This window comes from Pyrus communis, chromosome 9 (assembly GCF_041283825.1).
Source record: "Pyrus communis isolate YQ-2024b chromosome 9, ASM4128382v1, whole genome shotgun sequence".
NCBI lineage: Eukaryota > Viridiplantae > Streptophyta > Magnoliopsida > Rosales > Rosaceae > Pyrus > Pyrus communis.
Genome location: NC_142573.1, coordinates 9,145,390 through 9,169,939, shown reverse-complemented (window position 1 = coordinate 9,169,939; position 24,550 = coordinate 9,145,390). Strand labels below are relative to the sequence as shown.

The 24,550-nt window shown below is 37.3% G+C and overlaps 2 protein-coding genes and 1 long non-coding RNA gene across 3 annotated transcripts; 2 read left to right on the top strand and 1 right to left on the bottom strand.

Annotated features, from left to right (window-relative positions):
* Positions 1 to 563: 563 nt before the first annotated feature.
* LOC148694192 (uncharacterized) lies at positions 564 to 2,548 on the top strand. Its single transcript, XR_015966889.1, has 2 exons — positions 564 to 1,384; positions 2,118 to 2,548. It is a non-coding gene; the product is annotated as an uncharacterized LOC148694192 (long non-coding RNA).
* Positions 2,549 to 11,299: 8,751 nt separating this feature from the next.
* On the bottom strand, positions 11,300 to 12,696 carry LOC137740019 (xyloglucan endotransglucosylase protein 7-like). Its single transcript, XM_068479804.2, has 3 exons — positions 12,337 to 12,696; positions 11,954 to 12,147; positions 11,300 to 11,828 (listed from the first exon to the last, which is right to left on the bottom strand). The coding sequence occupies exons 1-3, from the start codon at positions 12,616 to 12,618 to the stop codon at positions 11,420 to 11,422; spliced, it is 885 nt and encodes a 294-aa protein (XP_068335905.2). The 5' UTR covers positions 12,619 to 12,696; the 3' UTR covers positions 11,300 to 11,419.
* Positions 12,697 to 19,577: 6,881 nt separating this feature from the next.
* LOC137740017 (xyloglucan endotransglucosylase protein 7-like) lies at positions 19,578 to 21,492 on the top strand. Its single transcript, XM_068479803.2, has 3 exons — positions 19,578 to 20,198; positions 20,324 to 20,517; positions 20,799 to 21,492. The coding sequence occupies exons 1-3, from the start codon at positions 19,920 to 19,922 to the stop codon at positions 21,202 to 21,204; spliced, it is 879 nt and encodes a 292-aa protein (XP_068335904.2). The 5' UTR covers positions 19,578 to 19,919; the 3' UTR covers positions 21,205 to 21,492.
* Positions 21,493 to 24,550: the final 3,058 nt, after the last annotated feature.

The following is a 24,550-nucleotide window of genomic DNA, read 5'->3' as shown; positions in this document are numbered from 1 at the left end:
ATATAAAAAGCCCATGGGTGGTTTTCATTATTAAAACCATCAAACCGTCCACCTCACCTCTACTCTTTCGCATCACCCGTCCATGGGTGGTTTTCATAATTAAAAGTTTAAAACCATGTCAGAGTCCATGGTTTTCATAATTAAAACCATGCTTTTGACCTTGGATTCCCAGGAGCCAACCATAAATATATACAGTACGCAATCTCTCACTTTGTAAATTAGTCGTTGTTGTTGTTGTTTCAGTGTTAGCAATTAGAAGCAGCAAGCTTTCGACACTCCTAAAGTAAAAAAAAAAAAAAAAAAAAAAATGAGGCCTTCAATCTCCATCGCTAGATCCGTACACCGAGTCGCTCGCCGCAGCTACTCCTCCACCTCCATCCTCGAACGGAAAGTCGCCGTTCTCGGTACCGTCGGCAGCATCGGCCAGCCCCTCGCCCTCCTCATGAAGCTTAACCCTCTCTCTCTCTCTTCTTGCACTCTTCACAGACGAGCTGCAAATGCATTTTTTCTTCCCTCGTCTTCACAGAGACAAGCTGCAAAAATTCACTGGTTGTCTCTCTCTCTCTCTCTCTTCCCTCATCTTCATAGAATCTGAAATTATGAATTAGAAGTTAGAAACTCAAAATAGAAGAAAAAAAAAAAAAAAAAAAAAAAAAACGCCCAGCCGCCTAGCACCGCCTAGAGCTCGGGTAATTTGCAATAAAACGCCTCAAATGGTGTCCGCCCAGCACCTAGACGGCCGCCTAGGGCGTTTTTTAGAACACTGTTGCAGATATGATGTGATGATTGCAACTCTTGCTAGGTTGCTTAAGAAGTATGCTATGCTACAATTAGGACTATAATTCGGGCTAGGGAAAACTCTATTACAATGAAGGAATTTAGAGCTTTACTACTTGGTGTTGAAAGACAGAATGAGACACTGATAAATTCTTTATCTCACAATATGGCTGCTTTGTATATGTAAGGAGGTTCTACTTCTATGGGATCTCAATTTCAGAATGAGGCATCTAGTTCTAATTCCTCTGGAATTGAATCTTCCTGCACTGGCAGAAGAATCATAGGTGTTCCATTACTTGCCAATGGTTTACAACAGTCTCAGCAAAGTCTTGGTTTTCAACATCCCCTGGATTTATGCAACCTTCTAGATTTCAACAGTTTCCTGGATTTCAACAACCTTTTGGTTTTATGCAGTCTACTAATTTTCAACAACCTCCTAGTTTTTATCCTGGAAGTGAGTTTGGTTCAGGTTTTGTGGGAAATATGGATCCATCTTCTTAGAATTTCTGTAAACAAATGCCTTCACGAAATTTCAATAGAAGTCAACAAAGATTTTATAATGGAGGTCAGCAAAAGGGAAATGGCTCATTCAAGTCAAATTACAAAGGTAGGAACTCAAATAGTTGTAGATCTAATAATGGTTGGTCTAGAAATATAGATTCAGGGGTCCACCACAACCTAAATGTTAGATTTGTCAAAGGAGATTACATACTGCTCCTAATTGTTATCACAGAGGTTCAAATGGTCATCAATTTTCTTGTGTTGTTTCAGACTGTCAGATATGTAGGGAAAAAAAAAGACATATTGCTCTTTATTGTTATCACAGAGGCAATTATGCTTATCAAGCTTCTGCACCACCTACATCAATGGTACCAACATACAATCTTTAGTCATAACCACCTCCATTACTAATTGTTCCATTTGCAGCAAACTGTTCATATCAAATTCCTGCATAAATGTTTCTTGTACAACAACATGGTTTAGATATACAATATCCATCTTCTTCTATAAATGCCATGAATGCTCAAGTATCTTCATCCAATTTCAATCCTACTACTTAGATTATGGACACATGAGCATCACACCATATCATTACTGATATCTCAAGTCTTAATCAAGTTACTCCTTTTGATGGTTCAAAAAAGATCAAGATTAGAAATGGTCAAAGTCTGAATATCATGAGTGTGGGCTCTACACTAATCGAAACACCCTCTCATTATCTCATACTAAAGAATGTTGTTCATGTACCTTCAATTGCAGTAAATTTGTTTTCTGTTACTCAACTATGGAAGGATAACAAATGCTGGTTGATATATGATGATACTTGGTTTTTTGTGCAGGACAAGGTGACCAGGGAGATCTTGTACAAAGGAAGGAGTAGGCCTGGTACATTGTTTCAGATTCTGGTTACTACATTTCATGATGCAATTGCTTTTCTTGGACAGCTAGTGAAGCCTTCTGTGTGGCATCAAAGATTGGGGCATCCAACCAATGAAGTTTTATCAGTCATGCTAGCTAAGTCTCAAGTATCTCATACTCTAGATGATTTTCAGAGTCTATGTACTAGTTGTATTCATGGAAAGATGTCTAGAAAACCATTTTTCGTAAAGGTTACTGGATGTATAGTTTCATTTGATAGAATTCATAAAAATGTTTGGGGACCATCACCTGTAAAGTCAATTGAAGGATATAGGTACTATGTAGTATTTGTCGATGATTGTACTCGATTTGTATAGATCTTCCCTTTATTCAATAAATCAAAAGTTTTCAATATCTTTGTGAAATTTTACTAGTTTATTGAAGTTCAATTTGGTGTCAAGATTAAAAGTTTGCAATCAGATAGTGGTGGTGAGTTTACAAGCAAAGTTTTTTAAGAATTCTTAGAACTGAATGCGATGGTACATATGATTTCTTGTCCTTATACACCACAACAAAATGGTTTGGCAAAGAGAAGGCATAGACATATAGTTGAAACAGCAATTACATTGTTAAGTGTTGCAGGTTTGTCTCAATATTACTGGTATCATGCCTGTGCACATGTTGTGTTTTTAATTAACAGGATGCCATGTAAGGCATTATATATGAACTCTCATTTCTTTGCTCTGTATGACAAGAACCCTGTGTTGAATGATATGAGAATGGGGTGTGATATCCACACACCTCATTTTACTTCTCAAACACTTTTTTAATTTTCGACCGTCGAATCGAATGAATTGAAGAAGATCAACGGACATAAATTATCAAAGGGGTGTGTGATAAGTAAAATGGGTTGTGTGGAAAGCACATCCCTATGAGAATATGTGGTTCTGCAATATTCCCATATTTCAGACATTACAATGATAATAAACTTCAATCTAGGTCAACAAAGTATATTGTTCTGGGATATGCTGCAGACTATAAATGAGCAATCTGTTATAACTTGACATCCAAGAAACTGGTTTTATCAAGACATGTGCTACATGATGAGTTTGTTTTCCCATCTAAGTTAGTATCTTCCCAAAGTTCAGTTTATGATCAACGTGTAATACTAGTATCTAATGTCCCAATTATAGTCAATATTCAGCAGCATTCTCCTACAACAATGGTAAATCTTGCAAACAAACATTCTGTGATATCAGGTTCTACATCTCATTTAAATTTTTTACAAAGTCAGACTTCAAATACATCTATGTCACAATGAGCATCTCATTGTTCATCTCAACATAGAAGAAGCAATACACAGGGTTTGTCTTCTAGTACTTCACAACATGAAACAAGTTCTTCATATGAATCTAAAACAATGTCACCCCTACTCAAATACAAGATCAATATCATTCCTTGTTACCTATCCTAGATTCAGCACAACTCCAGGTAATGCTCCATGTCTCAACATCTCTTACTCATGATGATACAAGTGTTGTTATGCCTAACATGTCTAGAACTCATAATATGCAAAATAGACTACAATCAAAAGCAATCAATAAGAAGTCTTAAAATGCATATATAGCATCATTACCTGAACTACAGTCGTTACAACTACAAAATGATGAACTATTTTGCGGTTTTTCATTCTTGGCTGATATCATTGACTGAAAAACCAAAGAACTTCAAAGTGGCATCAATGCATTCTAATTGGCAACATGTTATGCAAGATGAATTTGATGCACTGAAGTCACAAAGTACTTGGGAATTAGTGCCTCAACCTACTAACAGAACAATAATTGGGAGTAAATAGGTGTACAAAGTGAAGAAAAAACCTGATGGCAATATTGCTAGGTATAAAGCAAAGCTTGTAACTGAATGCTACACTTAGGAACATGGTATTGACTATTTTGAGACATTCAATCCTGTTGTTATACACACAATAGTAAGATTGATACTAGCTCTTGCTACTTGTCACAAATGGGAACTAAGACAATTGGATATAAAGAATGCATTTTTTGCATAGAGATATATATATATATATATATATATATATATATATATATATAAAGCAACCTCAGGGATCTGTGGATTATATATGCCCTAGTTATGTTTGTTGGTTAATCAAGTCTTTGTATAGCCTGAAACAGGCTCTAAGAGCCTAGAATTTGAAATTTACTGGGGTATTACCTCACTTGGTTTTGAGGCTTCACAATCTGATACTAGTCCCTTTATAAAGCATGATGGCACTGATATATTCATTCTTCTTCTATATGTGGATGACATCATACTCACGGGATCAAACTCGGTGAAAATTCAGGATGTTATTACTAAGCTCAGTGAAAATTTTGAATTGAAGGACATGGGAAGACTAACATATGTTTTGGATTGCATATTCAATATAGATCAAATGGTGAGCTTTTTATATCTCAACCCCAAGTATGCAAAGGAATTACTCAAAAAGTCAGGAATGAAGAATTGCAAGCCATCACCAACTCCATCAAAGCCTCATATTCAGTTGTTAGTTTCCCAAGGCACTCCTCTTGCATATCTAAGTTCTTATAGGAGTATAGTAAGGACATTGCAATATCTAACCTTCACTAGACCGGATATTGCATACTTTGTATATATGGTCTGTCAATTCATGAATAACCCCACTGATGAACATTTATTTCTGGTTAAACGAATCTTGAAGTATTTGCAAGGAACTATAGGTTGTGGTCTCACTTATACTCCTTCTGATACACAAATACATGCATACTCTGATGCAAATTGAGCTACAGACATTAATATCAGACGATCTATAACTGACTATGTCGTATTTTTGGGAAACAACCCTATTTCATGGTAGTTAAAGAAACAAACTTCTGTTTCTAGCAGTTCAACTGAGGCAGAATACAAGACCTTAGCAAATTGTACTGCAAGTGTGTGTTAGATTAAACTCATATTGAAAGATATTCATGAATTTCTTAGTATTCCTCCATCACTACATTGTGACGATCTTTCTGCATTTGCCTTAAGCAGTAATCCAATCTTCCACTCTCGAAGAGTTCCAACACTTGAGGCTCAAGCTTATCAACAACCTTCTTGAAGTGGATCACTTAGTTGTAAGCAGCGATCAATTCTTCATCCTTTGCATAAGCAGCGGAGTAGAGCTCAACGACAGCACGCTCAAGGTCTTGAATCTGATGTATGCAACACCCGATCTCCATCTCTGCACTTTTATACCTTACTTGGACCACGCCAAGCCTAGTCTTTAAATCCATGATCTCTTGGCGAGCGGTCTCAAGCTACAGAGAAGTAGGGGCAAAGATATTAGACCTTTTTCAAAGAAACAAGCTCAGATTGCAACTTCTTGACTTTTTTAGCCGAGAAGTAAGCTTTAAATACCACAGTTCTTGCTACCTCCTTGGCAGCCTTGGTATCCTCTCAATCAAGAAGCATAAACTCAGCTGCCAGAATCGTCGTTTTCTGCATCATGGCCAGCAGAGCAGTCCTCATATACTCGGTCGTGTGCTTCATAAAAGAACTTGGGCCAACTACCCCTTTGATGCCATCAACAAACTTGGCATATACATCCATGTCCTCAAGCATATCTGGTTTCAAAAGCGCACAATCTCAGCAACTTCCCCAAAAACAAACTTGGTGGATTTCTCATGACTGCTTGCATGAGCTGCTTCTTTCTTCTCAGCAAGTCAATCGATCTCAGCAGTAGAGGAAACGGGTTTTGGCACCATTTTAGCAAGCAGGGGCACCTTGTCATTCTTCATAGTAGCAAGTCTCTCCAAAGGTGAACCGGACTTAACCCCAAATGAATGTTTTGACGCGAATTTTAGTACCAGAGGCACAGATGAACTTCTATGATGGGTAATCCTATCAGCAATCGAACTAACAGCCTTCAGAATGGTAGGTGCCACCGGCATAAATCTAGTAGCCTCATCTTTCTTGCCCTTGGAGGAAGTCAAGTCAATCACAAGCACAGCTGGTGAACCCTCGCAAGCAGCGGAAAAAGTCTTAGGCTTCTTCTCAGTAGGGGTCTCTTGAGTAGGTGAAGAAGGTCTCTTTTTCCCACCTTCATTTGCAGCAGGCTCCACCATAGTAATAGGATGAGCCAACGCCTCAGCCTTGATTCGTTTTATCTCCTCTCTCAAGGGCAGCTCACATTTCTCCCTACGAAGAAGACTAAGCAGCCAACGACACTCACAGTGTTCGGAGGGGATACCTAGAACGACATGCACTTTCTTCATGTCCGGAGAAGTCTTAAGAGTTGAGTCAAAATCTGAATCTAAAAAAAGCAGCAGGAGACGATCAGAAAATTGAATAGCAGCTTAGCATAAATACCTAACTCCCTTCATATGTCATTTGTCAAAGAAGTACCAAAATTCATTGACGGTTAGATCTAAGTCAAAGAATTAGCTTAGATTGTGGAATCCCACCATCACACAAACCGCATTCAGAGAACATTGAGTAGGGGCACATTTTATGGAGCAAAGCACTTCTTGGAAGAAATGCGGTATAAGAAAAGTAAACCCCAACACAAAATAATAGAGGTGGAACTTGATGGCTCTCAGAGATCTATTAGAGGAAGATTTGTGAAAAACAAGTTCATTTGAGCAACATCAACAACATGCAATTAACAATTAAAAGGCGGAATCATGTTTATATGCACTCAAAAACAAAACTTAACCCATGAACTTCAAAGCCTAGTAGATAGGTGAACCAAGACTCAACTCAAAACAAAGTGAGTTGAGAAATCAATACCTTTGTAGATTCCTCTTTGCATAAGCAAAGGCTAATCACCCAAAGAGAGGGCCTTCATTCCTTGCATCTTAGATCCATGGATTTGGATGGATGAAAAGGTTTCTCCAAGTTCCCAAAATTGAGAACCTCTAAGTCTCCACACCAAGGTAAGATATTGTAGAAGAAAATGAGTGACCTTGGAGGATGATCCCTCCAAGGTGGCCGGCCTCTTTGAGAGCAAAGGGAGGTTTGTGTTCTCATCTTTACTCCTAAGAAAAACCCTAAGGATGAAATGGCTATAAAGATGTCTTTATACCACCTCACAATGGAGTGGCAAACTTGCAATTAAGCCAAGTTCACTACCCTCCTCTAAATGGCCGGCCTAAGGGGATTTATTGGGCTATTTGGGCCTTTGTGAATCATTATTGATTAAGTTGTCATACAACTTAAGTCAATGGACTTGACGTTCGAAGCCCATTGGGCCTTAAGGTCCAAAACTATCCCGAGGTCTTTAACGAACTTATTCGTTTGATTAATTAACATATTAATTAATCCTTGCCATAAATAATTAAACCATTTAATTATTCTTACTCATCTTCGTTGAATCTTCAATCTCTACCTTACACGGTGTACGATCCATTAGGTTCCTTTTAGCGAGGCAGTGGGCGATTCAAACTCTTTCAAATCGATTGTGAATTGAAACTTACTTTCAATTCTCCCGTTAGTGATAATACACTTTTAGGGCTTCCACAAACCATGGTTGACGCCTAGCAGCATGTCATGGTTACCTAAGCTAATCAGAAGAGGTGGAGAACCTATTCAGTTTTAGGATTACAAATGCAATACGGTCTTTCTCTAATACAATACTCTTGACCACATTGTTTGGTTTGATAGTTTATTCATGTCTACTATCCAATGTGAGTCTTGTGCTTATATGATTACCTTGAATGTGATTTGGAACACATTCCTAAATCTCATTCATACTTTGGCCAAAGATTCTTAATCATATCATAGAGTATTCTCCCTCAAACAGTTTGAAGGTTAGAGATCCCTTGTTGCGCATTCACTTGCCTCCATGGCTAAGTGGCTTAACCCCAACGATGCCGTGGACACCCTCCTGATAGAGTGACTTTGACATAATCAAAGATTAAGGACCTAACCACAAGACAACTGTGATGCCTCAGGTCAAAAGACTAATTTGCATTATCCCAACCATGAGTTCTCATGTGACATGAATATGAGAACTCTTCGTTGATCGTGTTCAGTGAACTCATTCTCTATTGAGCACCTACGTACTTGTCTTGATGTCACACACACCAATGACTCGAGACTAGTCACTCTCCCTGAGAGAAGACATAGCACGTACTGATCTTAACGGACTGTCAATGCCCAATTGACAATCCTATGATCAGGAACGTTTAGGATGTGTCAACGAAAGAATGGTCTCATGAATCTAACTTCTTTAGATCGCATTCTTCCAATCACATATTCCTTGGACTTATCGTTTAAGCATATAACATTTATATGAGACGGCTCAAACAATAATGTTTGCCCTTAATATTAAACTAGATTAGTTTAACATGTGAAATGTCCATAAAGTATCATCATATGATTCGTTTTAGGGCACATTTCCAACATCTATCACATGGCTCACGATACTACCATCTTTAACATGCTTCACGCGCACTCCCGATGGAATGGCATGCTAATATGCCTCAAGGAAGTCTCTAAACAATTCATCGAAGCTAATCTTGAAGTGAGCAACCTTGAAGTAACCAACCTTGCTCAAAGACCCGCCTTGAAGGTACAATGACGGCACACCATCATCATTCTTGTGGTTCGAGGAATACATGCTTGAAGAAGTTCTACAAAGACATGAAGAAGACTCGTTAGACGACTGCTTAAAAAAAACAAAAAATGAGGGCATGACACAGCAAGCCCCTCGCCCAAAAGGCCTCTTGGCCATTATCACATTTCCCCCAGGCACGGGCCCTAGCCCAGCCTTCAAATAAAAAATAAATAAAAAAACAACTCGTAGGCCATAGCCTATTCCTCTCCTCCCTCAAGCATGGGCCCTAGCCCAGCTTCAAAAAAAATAAAATAAGGGATGCCCGCACCTCACCTCTTGGCCCGTCACCAACGGCTCGAGCGACAGGCCTAATCCTACGCCTTACTACCTAGCCCGAGCCAGCCATGCGCCACCAATTTTCGGCCCGAGCTAAGTTACCCTCATGCCAAGGCTACCCCACGGCAGCCTTTGAAACCGTGGCTTTTCAAGCCACTTTCTCACACTTCCTCGACTCCTGTCGAGCCAATTTCAAGCCTCGAGGCTTCCAAAAATTAAGAAGACAAGAAAATTAATTTTTTCTTACCTACAAGCAACAAGAAGACGAAGCAAGCAACGAAAGATAATCCTTTGCACAAGCAAGATGTAGAAGATTGCTGGATGAGGGGGAACAAATATCCTCCAAGCTCTCTCTCTCTCTTGTAAGGTAGAATAAATAGCTCTCCAAAGTTGATTTAATAACCCACTTAAGGTGGACTTCAATAGGCTTTGAGAGAAATTTATTTCCCTTTCCTAGAAAGATGTAATTTCCTATTAAAGACGGAATCTACATCAAAATAGGAAACATCCTAAGTTTCCTAAAGCAAGGAAATCTCTACACCTGTTGCCCTTTTCTGCGAGCAGCCCAACAGGTGTGGGGGCATTTGTGGAGCCAAAAATAATCAAGAGGCGACACGTGGATTTTTGTGTAAAAAGGACAAATTACCCTCGAGGCACACTGAGATTTCTACGCGCGAGTAGTGGGCAATCATCCCTCAACCAAGTTAAAAGTTCCCAAAATAGGTATTAATTCAAAACCTATTTCATCCATCCTCATCAAATCCTCTCCATAAGGTAACCCCCAAATCATTCGTTTTTAATTATATTAATTAGTTAATTAATTGATTTATTATTCAATTAATTTACTAATTAGGTACAAATCAAGAATCTAACTCAAAAAGCCATCCAAGTGGCCGGTCCATCTCCTCCCAAGGGTGCCGGCCACACCCCTATATAAACACCATCATTCTCTCTAAAACTCAATTCCAATTCTCATACTAAACTCTCTAAATTCTCCAAACACTTATCTTTCAAAATTCTAACTTTGGCATCGAAGGTTATTCGGCCAAAGCCCCCCCCCCCCCCCCCCCCCAAATTCATCGTGGGCGTGTGAGGCTCTTGACCTTGACCTAAGGTGTTATTTATTTTGTAGGTACAATTTTGTCCAATAACAAGGAGGAAGAAATTTGCATCCACAGTTAGTAATGAGCAAGGTGAAATTTCTCATAATCTCTCCGGGCCCCGAAGGAGTGGACAACCGTGGCTTGGCACTAGTTGTCCCCCTTTTTAGGAAAAAATAAATAAATAACCATTCTAAGTTATATTTGTAGTAGATAGGCTTTAGATTACAATAGAATCCCAAAACAGTAAGAAAACCTTGAAACCCCACCCAAAACCCATTTTACTTTCTGCACCAGGAATCTAAATTTATCATCGCCCGCTCGTGCACTTCGGGAGTCACTCGAGCGGGATTTCAACTACGCACTGGCTGCTCGTGACCGGGGAGCGATTTCTTAAAGAGTCCCATTTTCTCGTTGGAGTTCTTACTTAGGAGCTCCGAGCTCTTGTTTGTTTGCTTATTAGCTAGTTTTTCCTCACAAGTCAACAAACCTTTCTTTCCATCGAATATTTTTTTTCATTTAATTTTTACGTACATGTATAGTCAAATTAAAAGATAATAATTTTTGAAGTTGTTCTAGCTAATTATAGTCAAGAATAAGATAAGAAGAGTTTTAAATAATAAATATGAGAAAATGCGGAGAACCGCAATTCTTTTACATTTCACACGGCGTATGTCATTTGACACCGTGATGAAGTGCACAGCCTAGGATCAACTAGGAAGGACTAGTCAACTGATTTAGACCAGCCTTATCTTCCTATAAACTTAAATATAAATTAAACAATAGCCCTGCAAATGTCTGAGAACTACAAAAGGGTTCTATTTTCTTCAACATGCTATCTTCTGAGTTGCTCCTGTTTATTTATTGAAACCCAGATCAAAACTTTCATTTGTTTTATGTTTGATTGATTGTTTTCTTTGTGGTTGTTGATTATGTGTCTATTAGAGTCTATTGATATCAAAATCTTGGAGTGCTAGTCGTAAAAAATTTAGCTGTGAATCAGAAAACTAAACAAGCACAAGTTTTCCACATTGATGCTGTTTTCAAACATTTGGAGTGCTGATAATGTTGAACAAAATGGACTAATCATTTGATAATCATAAGGCTTTGATTCTAAAACCCAATTCAGTTCAAGAATACACAGACCATGGGGGAATAAAAAAACGAATAAAAGAATACATATATATAATAAAGGAATTGGTGATACAAGAAAATGAATGCTGCACATGAGAAGAGAGGCTATATGATCATCTGGATTTCTGGTCTCGCTTTCAAATTAGAACCTGGATTGCTTGCATTCAGCTGGAAGGCCTTCCGGGAAGCGTTTAAAATCAGAGCAGTAGTTGTAGATCATGAACTTTTGTTGCACCCAACGAAGTCTTTTTCGGCCTGCGGCATCAATCCCTTGAGTTTCCCATGCACTCTTATCTGTCAATGGATTAGTAGGTATGGTTGAGGCACATGAGGATGATGATCCAGCAATACAAGCATTGGCCTTAAAATTTCTGTAAGTGGCAGTGAAAGGAGCTAGAGTCCAATTAGTTTTGACAAGGCCACCTCTTGTTGCCCATTCGTCGGCATTCCAAAGACTTGAGTAAACCCTCATGGGCTGGGTTTTAGGGAATGGGACTCCAGCTGATTCCAAATTGTTGAACACTCTGATCGGAATGCTGTCCACCAAGAATCTGCATAACGTTTCATATGCATGCATTAGAAAGTGGTTTATATAATTTGTGATACTGTCAACACGTCCGCTCACGTGTGACATCTGACCTTAAAAAACTGGTTAGTTGTGGGTGTATGCCCTTACATAATGTTTTGTCTGTTCCAAACAATTGAGTAGGTGTGGAAGGTCTTTGTGGGATCAAACCAAAGATGGAACTGTTGTTCTCTGCCTCCTTTTCCTTGGCTGAACACATTTGTATGGAGAGTGTAGGGTTCACCAGTTGAATTACCCAAAAACTCAAAGTCAATCTCGTCATGAGTCAAACCTTCAGAAGATAACTGCATATATATACATTTTTGTTTCAAAAACTACCAATGCAATTGCATATATAACAAAAATGGAACAACAAAATTGAGACTACATCAATAATGGAAGAGTTTAAGTTAGGGCCAATATCTGCGTTGGTTAGGAGTGGCCAATTAGTCCGTCTCTCTAAAATCTTCATAGTAAGGATTGAGAGTACTTACATAGTAGGTAGTGACAGTTCCAGCTGAGTTCCCAGGCACCAACTTGATTTGCATATCAATTCTTCCGAATAAGTACTCATTCTTAGATTTGAAACCAGACCCAGAAACCTGATCAAGGTTGAGTGTGAGAAGCTTTCCTCTGTCGAGTATCTTAGCGCGTCCATCGCCAAATGTAATGTCAAAGTCTTGATAGAAATTTCCAGCTTGGGCCGCCATGGCCATCAAAGAATTTATGAACAAAGAAAGAAAAAGTATCATCGAAACCTTAGACGAATAAGACATTTCTAGTAGTAGAACAAAAGACCAAGAGAGGTAGCAAGAGAAGTTTAAGCAGCTGCTTTGAAGGGAAATATGATGAGTGGTAAGGCTGTTTGGGTTTTGATGCTATAATTTGCGTTGTGAAGCCCTTTATATAACTAGTATGCCGCGTTGAATAGAGCTGGCAGTACTTAAAAAACTAAAACCCTAATCTTAAGCTCCCTTTGCAAAACTGGGGGAGGTGTGCCTGGGGTTTTGACTTATTTGCACTGCCAAAGTTGATGCAATACTGTATTATATTGTACAATATAATACAAACTAGATCGCTGGCTGGCTGGCTGGAGACAGATTTGCAATTTGAGAATAGAGGCTTAAAAGAGAAGCAGGAAGCAGCACAAGAAGCCAGATGCTGGTTATGACATGTGCAATGTCTTGATTTTGGAGCTACAACGTACATTTTGGTTGTGGCGCTTAACATGCATACTTTTACTTGTTAATTAAGGTCGTTTGATAATTTTTTCTTTTTCAATTTTCAGTTTCTGTTTTCAGTTTTTTGAAATTTGAAAACAAAAGATAGAAAGCTACTTTTGATAATTATTTTCATTTTTTTTTTTTTTTTGGCTTTTCATATGATTGTCACGTACAAGTATAAGTGAATAAGACAAATATTTGCTAAATTGCTAATAGTAGTCTAGAATATATATATATATATATATATAAGAATAAGTTTAAATAAAAAATGATAAGGGAAGTATAAAGAACGTAGGGCAATGATCTACATTTCCCATGCATGGCATATGAATGGAGAACATAGTTTGAGATCAACTCGGAAGGACTAGTCACATGTCATCTCTCTTTCTCTCTCCTGTTTCTCTCTCATTATAAATTTTTTTTAATACAATACCAAACATTTCCTAAGTAACTCGGGATCAGTTCGAGTACTGCAACCCGTGTAGATACGTACAGTAGAAAACTCCATCCAAATCTTGGTTTTTTGGTCAACCCTGCTAAAACGGTTCAGGTTTTATAGCTACATGTCGCGTTACACTCTGCGAGCAGAAGAGAAACTGCATGTAAAGATTTATTGTGTTTTTATTCTCAACTAAATTATATAATAATGCAGTCTACTGCACCAGCCAAATTGTATTAGTTCCAAAATCAGCAAATTATTAACAAGCTGATCAACTCTTCCTTCACAATATGCCATTCTTAAAGTAGTATCTGCCTTCCTATGCTGCTTCCTGCTTCTCTTTTAAGCTTCTATTCTTAAATTCCAAATCTGTCTCCAGCTAGCCACAATATTTATATGTATACCACTCTATAAGAAAAGGGATTGAAAAAAAGGGGGATTTCACATCCTATCAAACTTCAACGATCCAAACCGTCTATTTTCAAGTTACACTTCATAAATCATCCTTGCAAAATTTAGTCAAATTAGAAATACCTAAGGCATCTAATTGAATTCAAATAAATTGATGAACACTATGTTCTAAAAAGCATTGGAATTTCATCGTGATAATTTAAGGGGCAAGGGGTTTCATATTTTATTGAATTTTTGTAATAATGATCTATAAATCGTGACTTACTTAATAGACGGTTCAGATTATTAAAGTTTAATGTGAAATGAGTTCCACGATTAATCCTCTTTTTTTTTTTTCAAAAAAAATGAATATCCCTTTACTTAAATTACCTGTATATATACCTAGTTTATGTTATTACATATTGTTTGGCATTAGGGGTGGTCACCCACCTCCCCAGTTCCACCTTTGGTTCGATCCCACAAAAGCCTTCCACACCTATTCGATTGTCTGGAACAGTCAACGCATTATGTAATTAGTACTACATGCACTAACCTTTAATTAATTTCTTTTAAGTCAGATGCCATGCGTGAAGGGGGGTGTTACGTATGGATAAACAACTTTCTAATAATTGTGCAAATGTTACGTAGATTCTTGGTGGACAAGATTCCAATCTGAGTGTTCCGCGATTTGGAATCAGCTGGAGTCCCATTCCCTAAAAACCAACCCATGAGGATTTACTCGAGTTTGGGGAATGCGGATGACTGGGCAACAAGAGGCGGCCTTGTCAAGACTAACTGGAAGCAAGCAACCAAGGTTCTAGTTTGAAAGCGAGACCAGAACCCCGATGATCATGTATCCCATGTTCTCATGTACAGAATTCATTTTCTTGCATTCAGTGGCAAATCCAGGAAATAATATTATGGAGGTCAGTAAGAAAAGCACGCGCAACGCACAATTTTTTTTACCAGAAATAGCATGCATATCGCCATTTCATCAAATCTTGGTAGGCCTGAAGTCATTTGGAATAGCATACTGCACACCTGTTAATGCCTCATTTACGATGGTAACTAATATGTTCCAAGGTTGCTCCTATATGAATGCTTAACAAAGAAATATACTTATCTTGAACACACTAACAATGTTTGATATCATTGCATCTCATTAATATGTTTGTCCAAGAATGATGATGCTTTGTTATTCACTGAGATTACCATTTCATTCACTCTTCTTTTAGACATTTTATCAAACAGTTGGAAGGCATGTATGAAACTAACTCTAATCTTCAAAAGGGCAGCACCCAAGGTATCCATGTACATTCACCGAAGTTCGGAGGGTCAGCACCCAAGTATCCACAGACGTTCACCAAAGTTTGGGGGATCAGCTGACCCCCTGCCCCTCAATGCATCTGCCACTGCTTGCATTACCAATTCATGTAATATATATTCTTTCTGAAGAAAGTTAAGACCAAATTTTTAAACCAAATGATGTGTCACCAATAACAAATAAGTACGTTAATTGACACTTAGTTAATAATTCAATCATCCACAACCATATCATTTGATTTGCAAACTTAGTTTAAAATTTTCAATTTCTCTAGCATTACCCTAAAATTATTGGCAATATGAGGTAGTAACTCAACTCCTTATAAACTCTTGTTTGGTTTCTCTTTTATCGATATAAGACTCTTTTACCTTCACTTCCTCACACTCTATTTCCTTTTGCAAATAGGCTTTTTAGCCAAAATGGTCCCTGAGATTTGCATAACTCCTTACTTTGGTCCCTGAGATTTCAAATCAATAGAAGTGGTCCCTGAGATTGTTCACCATCCATCGTCTTGGTCCCTCCGTTAAAAACTTTGTTAAGTGTCCCAAAGCTCTTGGCCGGAAGTTTAGGCAATTTTCAAAGCTTCGTAACTCAATCGTTTCTTAACCAAATTCGACCCATAATATATCAAAATGAAGATAGGAAAGTGTAGAATAAGAGTATACCATTTGGAAGCCCAATGGTTGCCGTAGATGGTCGGAAAATAGCCTCAAAGTTGACTGATCCGAGAGAAAACTGGAAAACTCGCCGGAAACCGGGTAAACTTTAAACGTTCATAATTTCTTTAATACTCAATGAAATTAAGTGATTCAAAAACTAAAATCATACTTCTCAACGAGAAGAAGAGAATGGTACCTTTTTGATAGCTAGCTCGCCATGGTTTGGCCGAAAAACAGCTCGAAAGTGGCTAACTCGAGACCAAGACAGCCACTTTCGAGCCGTTTTCCAGCCAAATCACAGCGAGTTAGCCATTGAGAAAGGTACCATTCTCTTCGTCTCGTTGAGAAGTATGATTTTCTTTTTTTAATCACTTGATTGCGTTGAGTATTGAAGAAGTTATGAACATTTAAAATTTACCCAGTTTTCGGCAAGTTTTCCAAATTTCCCTTGGACCAGTTAACTTTGAGGCTATTTTCCGACCATCTGCGGCAACCATTGGGCTCTCAAATAGGTATAATCTTATTCTACACTTTCCTATCTTCATTTTGATATATTATGGGTCGAATTTGGTTAAGAAACGATTGAGTTACGAAGCTTTGAAAATTGCCCAAACTTCCCACCAAGAGCTTCGGGACACTTAATAGAGTTTTTAACGGAATGACCAAAATGATGGATGGTGGACAATCTCAGGGACCACTTCTATTGATTTGAAATCTTAAAGACTAAAGTGAGGAGTTATGCAAATCTCAAGGACCATTTTGGCTAAAGAGCCTTGCAAATATAAAGTTCATGTAACAATTAATTTTCTTTTTGTCCATGGATTTTTTATTCTTGCTTGATGGAATTTATAATCGATTACTTAATTAACAAATGATAATATAACCCGGAGCAAAGCCATGGTTAAACCCTAAAAAGAAAAAAAAAAAAAAAAAAAAGGAAAAAAAAGAGAACTCTCAAGTTTATTTCATAAAATTATAAGAAAACTAATGAAAATAGCTTGAAAATTTTGAGTTTAACCAAAAACCATGTAATAACTTTATTTAATGATTAGGACAAAGCCCAATACTAAATCATTCTAATTAAAATGGCCAAAATATTGAGTTTACGATTTTATCCCTAACGGCAAGCTTTTGTCCGTTAATCTCTCTTCACTATGGATCTCTCTCATATTCTCTCCCCCATTTTTTCTTGACATTCAAAACCTTCCATTTTTCTATCACTATGTAAAAACCACAGCCTCAATCCCAAACCTAATTTTGAGCCGTCTCCATCTCTGTGAAAATTGGAAACGATCTCTTACAAGCAAAACGGTATGATTTTGTCACTCTCCCTCTCTCTCCCTCCCAAAATTTCTCACACTCTCTCTCTCTCTCTCTCTTCTTTGTAAAGATGAGCAAGGGATCTGCACTTTCACCAACATCGGCAAAAAAGCCAAAGGTGAATTTCTGCCCTTCTCTCCTCATTCAGCTGATTATTAACCTTTCAATTTGATGAAGAAGAAAAGAAGAATTCAAGGTAGTGTTTTTCAATTTTTCATAGTGTATTCGAGGTATTGTTTTTCAATTTTTCTTCTTCAGTGGAGTTCATCGTTTGTTTCTTCAGAAAATAAATTTGAGATTTGTTAGCTTTTTGTTCAGTTTTTTTTTTTCCAAATACAATGTATTTTTTTTTTTTCAATATACAGTTTTGCCAACATTTTTTTTCCAGAAGCAATGTTATTTTTTTGTTTTCCAAAAACAGTGTTATTTTGGTTTTTTTTTTCAGATACAGTGTTTGTTTGTACACCAATAAAACGTGTTTGTTTGTACACAAACAAAACAAACACTGTATCAGATTATTTTTTCTGAAACAATGTTATGTTTTGGTTTTTCCATAAACAGTTTAATGTTTTGGTTCTTTTTTTTTCTAGAAACAATGTTATTTTTTGTTTTTCCAAAAACAGTTTTATGTTTTGGTTTTTTTTTTTTTTTAGAGACAGTGTTATTTTTTTTGTTTTTCCAAAAACAGTTTTAATTTTGGTTTTTTTTTTTTTTCCAAAGACAGAGTTAGTTTTTTTTTTCCATAAACAATGTTAGTTTTTCGTCGATTTGTTGCAACGGTGGTTCTAATTTTTTCCATAAATATTTTTGGGTTTCTAGAAACAGTGTTAGTTTTTACACAAACATTATATCTGATTTTTTTTCCCTAAACAGTATTTTTTTTTTTTGTTTCCAGAAACAGTGTTATGTTTTGATTTTTCCAAAAATAGTATTATGTTTTTCCAAAAACAGTTTTATGTTTTGGTTTTTTATTTTTTTTTTCAGAGACAGTGTTAGTTTTTTTTTCCAAAAACAATGTTAGTTTTTCTTTGATTTGTTTCGACGATGGTTCTGGTGTGTTTTGCACTTCTTTTTCTCCAATTTGTTCACATGGAGGTTCTAGTACGTTTTCCAAATCTTTTTCGCCGGTTTGTTCTGACGGAGGTTCTGGTACGTTTTGCACCGCTTTTTCGCCGATTTGTTTCAACAGAGTTTATGCCATTGAACTTGTTTCAGCAGCTTTGTTCGGATGAATGCTTCCTTTTTCAACTTTGATTTGGTGGTTTTTGAAATGGGGGAATTCGATTTGATAGGAAGACAGGGAGTTATTATGGCGGTTCCGTGCTAGTTTGAGGTTGGTGAAGAGTCAAGACAATATTGAATCTTTTAGGGGTATTTATGGAAGTGTATATTTATAGTGGGTTGGGCTTGTAAGTTTGGACTGTGGACAATAGTTTTGGATAGTTTTTTTATTAAACTTTGAGCCCTTTTGGTTAAATAACATTTTGGGATGGTTTTTGGTTAAATATTTGTTGGTCCAAGCCTTTTTCATTAAAGCTCCCTAAAATTAGACGATGGGTCGAGTGCAACTTCTGAACTCTGAAGCAATTGGAAAACGAGGCTAACAGCCCAAACAAAATCAAGCAATAATAAATCTAGGCCAAGACATACCTATGTCAGACTTGATGTTATATGGAGAGTGTGTCCCACATTGATGAGGGGGACAAGTCTCGCTAAGGGTTTATATAATCTTGGACTACTTTTCATATTATCAATTAATTTTATGATGGAACCTCAATTTCATCATAATATCATGGCAAGTTGTCCCTTATGTGAAAGCCCAAAAGGCCACACGTGTTCCATGCGTCACCCAGTTGTTATCCATGTGTAGGCTGGAAAATTGGCTACATGTGCGGGGACGTATTGAGAGTTGATGATGAGTGGAGAGGTTGTATCATGATGAAAGTTGAGGTTCCACCATAAAACCAATTGACAATATGAGGAGCAACTCAACTACTTATAAGCACATACAAAAACCCTCCCATCATGTTCCATGGTTAGGTTTATGAGTTGTAATTGAGTTGTGTCATGTCATTCCAATTTTTTACGAGAACTAGTTAACTCTATATCGACCTCTTTGATTAATCGGTCAACTGTGTTTGCATTATCTCGTCAAGATCCTAACAGTTACTAATTAGTATCCTAAATATAGTCATAAGGGCAACATTTATGATGATCAGGGGAAGTCTTAGTTTTTGATATAACAATCCCATTCATTCAGATAGACTGATAACAACGGCATCATCCAAAAAATATGAGCTAGTTTGTCGCATGGCCACAATCCCAATTTGCAATGGGAAACCACATTAATTTGGACATTCAATCTCAATATTCTAAATACAGCATGATCTATTCAAACGCAGCATACCACTCTGCCTACAATTTATAAGCAACATTTTGTGTTTCGGAAACAATATTTACGAACTGAGATACAATCTGAAGATTAATTTAGATTGTATTCTTAGTTTTACTTTTTAAATGAAAATCTAGAATACATTTAGAAATTGCTTTTTCTCTGATAGGAAATTGTTGTCCATTGAAGAGAAACTTTGTAACAACATTATTTCCTCATTTTCTGATAATTTCTGTTTCTGAGTAGTTTTCAAAGTCTTGTTTTTTTCCAAATTATCCTAACCAACGTGAATTTGAGTCTTGAGTCCTACACAAAATTCTTCAAATAAATATGTCTTCTTCTAAGGTCTCAATGTCGTTTTTTCTTTGTTCGATCACAATTTCTCTAGTGGCCGTCGTTGCCTTAGCCGGTAATTTCTATCAAGACTATGAGGTTATGTTCGGCGATCAACACGCTAAGGTTCTCGAAAATGGACAAATTATCACACTCGCCCTTGACAAATCTTCTGGAGCAGGTTTCAAATCAAAGAATGCGTACTTATTTGGAAGGTTTGATATGCAAATCAAGTTGCAACCTGGGAACTCAGCTGGTACCGTGACAACATTTTACGTAACAACTCTCAATCCCTAGCTTTAAAATTTTTTTTTTGGTCCTAGTTTTATTTGATGGGTATTTTCATAAATATTGCTTATGCATTGCTAATTGTTGAAACATATGCATGCATGCATATGCAGTTATCTTCTTCAGGTGCAAATCATGATGAGATTGACTTTGAGTTTCTGGGGAACTCAACTGGGGAACCCTACACTATCCATACTAATGTCTACGCCCAAGGACAAGGGCTTAAGGAACAACAATTCCATCTGTGGTTCGATCCCACTCAGGACTTCCACACCTACTCCATTGTTTGGAACACCAAGCGCATTATGTAAGTACCACTCAAAGACACATATCATAATCCTGACCACATTTGTAAACCACGTCTCCAACAAAGGTCGGCCCAAATTAGTCCATCTCTACTAGAATTTAGAAAAAATTTAATTGGTGGTACAAAATACCAGTCTACAATAGTTTATAAACTTGAGGTTATATACAAAATATTAAACGAATATCGACTAATTACCAAGTATTGTAGGTTGATACTCGGTATGGATCTTTACCCATAATTTTATTGCACTCACCTTGAACTCATATGCAACTGTCATGCAGATTCTTGGTAGATGACAGTCCAATTAGAGTGTTCAACAACTTGGAATCAATTGGTCTTCCATTCCCTAAAAACCAATCCATGGGGATTTATGCAACCTTTTGGAGTGCCGATGACTGGGCAACACAAGGTGGGCGTGTGAAGACTGACTGGAGCCTAGCTCCTTTCACTGCCTCTTACAGAAACTTCAAAATCAACGCTTGCCTTGGGTCACAAGGGCCATCTTGTGCCTCCACATCTACGGAAAGATCACCAGTCGGCTCTTCATGGAAGAACCAAGGGCTCAATGCTGCAGAGCGAAACAGGCTTCGATGGGTGCAGAGCAAGTTCATGGTCTATGACTACTGCACTGACCGTATTAAGTTCAACAAAGGTCTCCCTCGTGAATGCAAGCATTCAAGAATCTAACGCTTCTAGGGAAAGCAGTGCCAAATGATCCCACATTCCGTCTTCGTTCTTTCTTTGTGCAAATTATCTAATCCTTCTAATATATCTACTTGACCACAAAAACAAAACTCTCTAACATCTAATTAATTCTTCCCATGGGATTACAAAAATTTAGTCACGACAACATAGTAACAATGTTGCATGAAGAAAGCTTTGGCCTTTGAAGTTTGAAAATAGCTATCTCATGCATTCATTGACATGTATTTGGAGAATTATCAAAGAGACGAGCCAAGGCTCCACTTCCAACAACACCAATATTGTCCCCAACTTAATAATTATCACCTGCACAATCCGTCAAGTGTGGGTTTTATCACAAAAGGCCTCAGTGTTAGTTAGAGTGGGGTTAGAATATTTAAACTCTTCTTCTCTCATTGATACGGTCGATGTGGGATATTTCAACACGCCCCCTCACATGGGACCCAATTAGTGGGTAATACGTGGGAGATCCACACATCGACAACCACTTTGAGCCAAGGGGACTCACCCTACAAACGGGACCAAAGGACCCACCATCATCGCGCGGGACCAAGGGGACCCACCCATCATGTGGCAGTACAGTACGAGCCCGCTCCCTGGCTTTTTTCTCAAAATACTACTTTAATAATTTATTCTTCTCCATAAGGGGGTATTTATAAGATTACAAAGGAGCAATATTAGGAAATAAATCAAAACAATCATTTGTCTACAAGACAAGGAAACCTAGAACAAATTAAATCACATCAAAACCCTAATTAAATCACATCAAAACCCTAATTAAATCATATAAAATCATTAATTAAATCAAGAGTAAATTGTAGCAATGGTCCCTTAACTTTAACTCAATTGGAGCAATGGTCCCTCAACTAAAAATTCATTACCATTGGTCCTTCAACTCATCAAAACGTGCAGCTATGGTCTCTTAACTAAAAATCAGTTACCATTGGTCTCTCAACTTTAATCCAACTAGAGAAATAATCCATCAATAGGAGCAATGGTCCCTCAAACTTTAACCCAATTGTATGGTCCTTCCAACATAACTTATTTTGACAAAATTTTGATAAAGTTGACGAAAATGACTATAGCTACAGGTTTTGATTAGTTGAGGGACCCCAATTGTAGCAATGGTCCTTCCAACATAACTTATTTTGACAAAAGTTGACGAAAATGATCATAACTACACATTTTGATGAGTTGAGGGACCAATGGTAATGGATTTTTAGTTGAAGGATTATTACTCCAATTTGATTAAAGTTAAAAAACCATTGCTACAATTTACTCTTAAATCAAATCCTAAAATACTTTCCTTTTTATTTTCCAACATCCCATTTTCGAAAGCCCAATTAGAACTAACGTCTGTTTTCGAAAGCCCTATAAATAAATTTCTTGATATGTTGAAACCAATGCCTCTTTTCGAAAATCCAATTGGAACAAATGTTAATCTTTTCGAAAGCCCAACTGAAACTAACGCCTCTTTTCGAAAGCCTCAACCACCAAATATCTCTTTTTTTTTCCTCCTCCTTTTTTCTCTTCTTCATGGCAGTGGAAATTTATCTTCTTCTAACGACACCGATATTGGCGAAGAGACGGGCTAAGGGCCCACTTCCAACAACATCGATATTGTCCTCAACTTAGTAATTACCACCTACAAATCCGTTAGGTATGAGGTTTTATCACAAAAAGTCTCGATTTTAGTTGGAGTAGGGTTAGGATATTTAAACTCTTCTTTTCTAACTGATACAGTCGATATAAGATATTTCAACAGTATTATCCACAAATGAGGTAGTAAGCTTGTCTCCAATGGGTTGGAGACAAACAAGAACGTAAATAAGATATATACATATTGTGATGAGGTCAATACCTAGATTGTTGTAGACGGCCCCATTCGTTATGGTGGCACATGCAACGTAATCTGCTACAAGTGAGTTAATTTCTACAGTGGGCAAATTCCCAAACTCCAAAACACATCCTTAAACCCACCCTTTTTGCAGCAAGTCATGCCCTTGTTATATCTACCATATCCACGACTACTCCAATCCGAACCCCAAGATTCCCAACCCATCAGGGAGGAAGATGGTAGTTGCTGAGAGAAACATTGAAGGCTTGATAGATAATAAACGCTGATGAGGGAGTCCCGTAGAAATGGACGTGGAAGACGATGGTGATGTAGCGAAGGCTAGCGTGGTCATGAGGAAGGTGAAAAATAAAATTTTTGAAATGCTAATAATAGTTCCAAATATTTTTCGAAAAATTTGAACAGAAATTGAAATGCATTTAGCAGTCCTGAATTTTCAATCCAAATTTTTTCCAAGTGTTCCGAACTTATTCTGAATAAAAATAAAAAAACTTCCAAAAACTTCCAATTTATTTACTCAAAGTATGTAATTTGTTATCAACTTTTATATTTTGTTGCTAGTTTTGGATATATTTTGCTCATTGTTTTTATATTAAACATATTTCTATATATTAAATTGGGTAATCATACTAGTATATCACAAAATTCTAACTTTGTAAAATGGTGGTGGGGATGGTGGGAGGTGGGGATGATGGTGGTTGCGGTGGCGATTGTGAGGGTTATAGGGTGGAGAATGTAGCGATGGTGGTGGCGGCAGCAATGTTCTACTGAATTTAAGCTAAATATTGTTTTCTACATTTTTTGTTTTATTAGTTTATTTTCACAAAACAGTAATCTATTTTTCACCATTTTTGTACCTAAAAAACCAAAAACTGTTTTGCGAAATGTTAACGAACAAATCTTTTTTTTTTCCCTCAATTTTCTCCACCATATTTTACCCCCATCTTATCTTACATCAGATTCTCACTTGAAAAGAATTCAACCTGCTTCGAACTCGAACATAAGCAGGCATGATGTTGGATAAATAGCCAACTTCTTAATACCTAAATGGGTACAATCATGAATTCATATCAGCTTGCTAACTATGTAGTCTCTCTAACATCAAAATAATTCTTATTTTCTTCCTTCTCCATTGTTTTTCTATTCTTTATTTGAAACTTTAGTGAAAATTTAGAAATAGACATTGAAACTTCAAAGTATCTATTCCATGCATTCAATGACATTTATGATCCACAAACGATGTGGTTAGATGCATCCACGTGATTGGGGGTCTTTGTTTCGACTCACTGATCCATAAGTGCAATGCATATTTGTAAGGAGTGCAATACCCGATACCTATTTGGGGGGAGTCTGATACCTAAGGACCAAACCAGGCTAGTTCTGAGTAAATTCACGAGTTTCCAGTGCAAGCAGCAGGGAGAGGACCACATACACCAGCAGCAAACCTGCACAGTCAACGACTAAATTTCCAAAGGG

Excerpts from the sequence above, each read along its gene's own strand:
- LOC137740019 (XM_068479804.2), bottom strand. The coding sequence starts at position 12,618 with ATGTCTTATTCGTCTAAGGTTTCGATGATACTTTTTCTTTCTTTGTTC. Across the intron at positions 12,148-12,336 it reads GAACTGTCACTACCTACTAT|TTATCTTCTGAAGGTTTGAC; the intron begins GTAAGTACTCTC and ends ATATATATGCAG. Across the intron at positions 11,829-11,953 it reads TGGAACAGACAAAACATTAT|ATTCTTGGTGGACAGCATTC; the intron begins GTAAGGGCATAC and ends AACGTTATGCAG.
- LOC137740017 (XM_068479803.2), top strand. The coding sequence starts at position 19,920 with ATGTCTTCTTCTAAGGTCTCAATGTCGTTTTTTCTTTGTTCGATCACA. Across the intron at positions 20,199-20,323 it reads GTACCGTGACAACATTTTAC|TTATCTTCTTCAGGTGCAAA; the intron begins GTAACAACTCTC and ends ATGCATATGCAG. Across the intron at positions 20,518-20,798 it reads TGGAACACCAAGCGCATTAT|ATTCTTGGTAGATGACAGTC; the intron begins GTAAGTACCACT and ends ACTGTCATGCAG.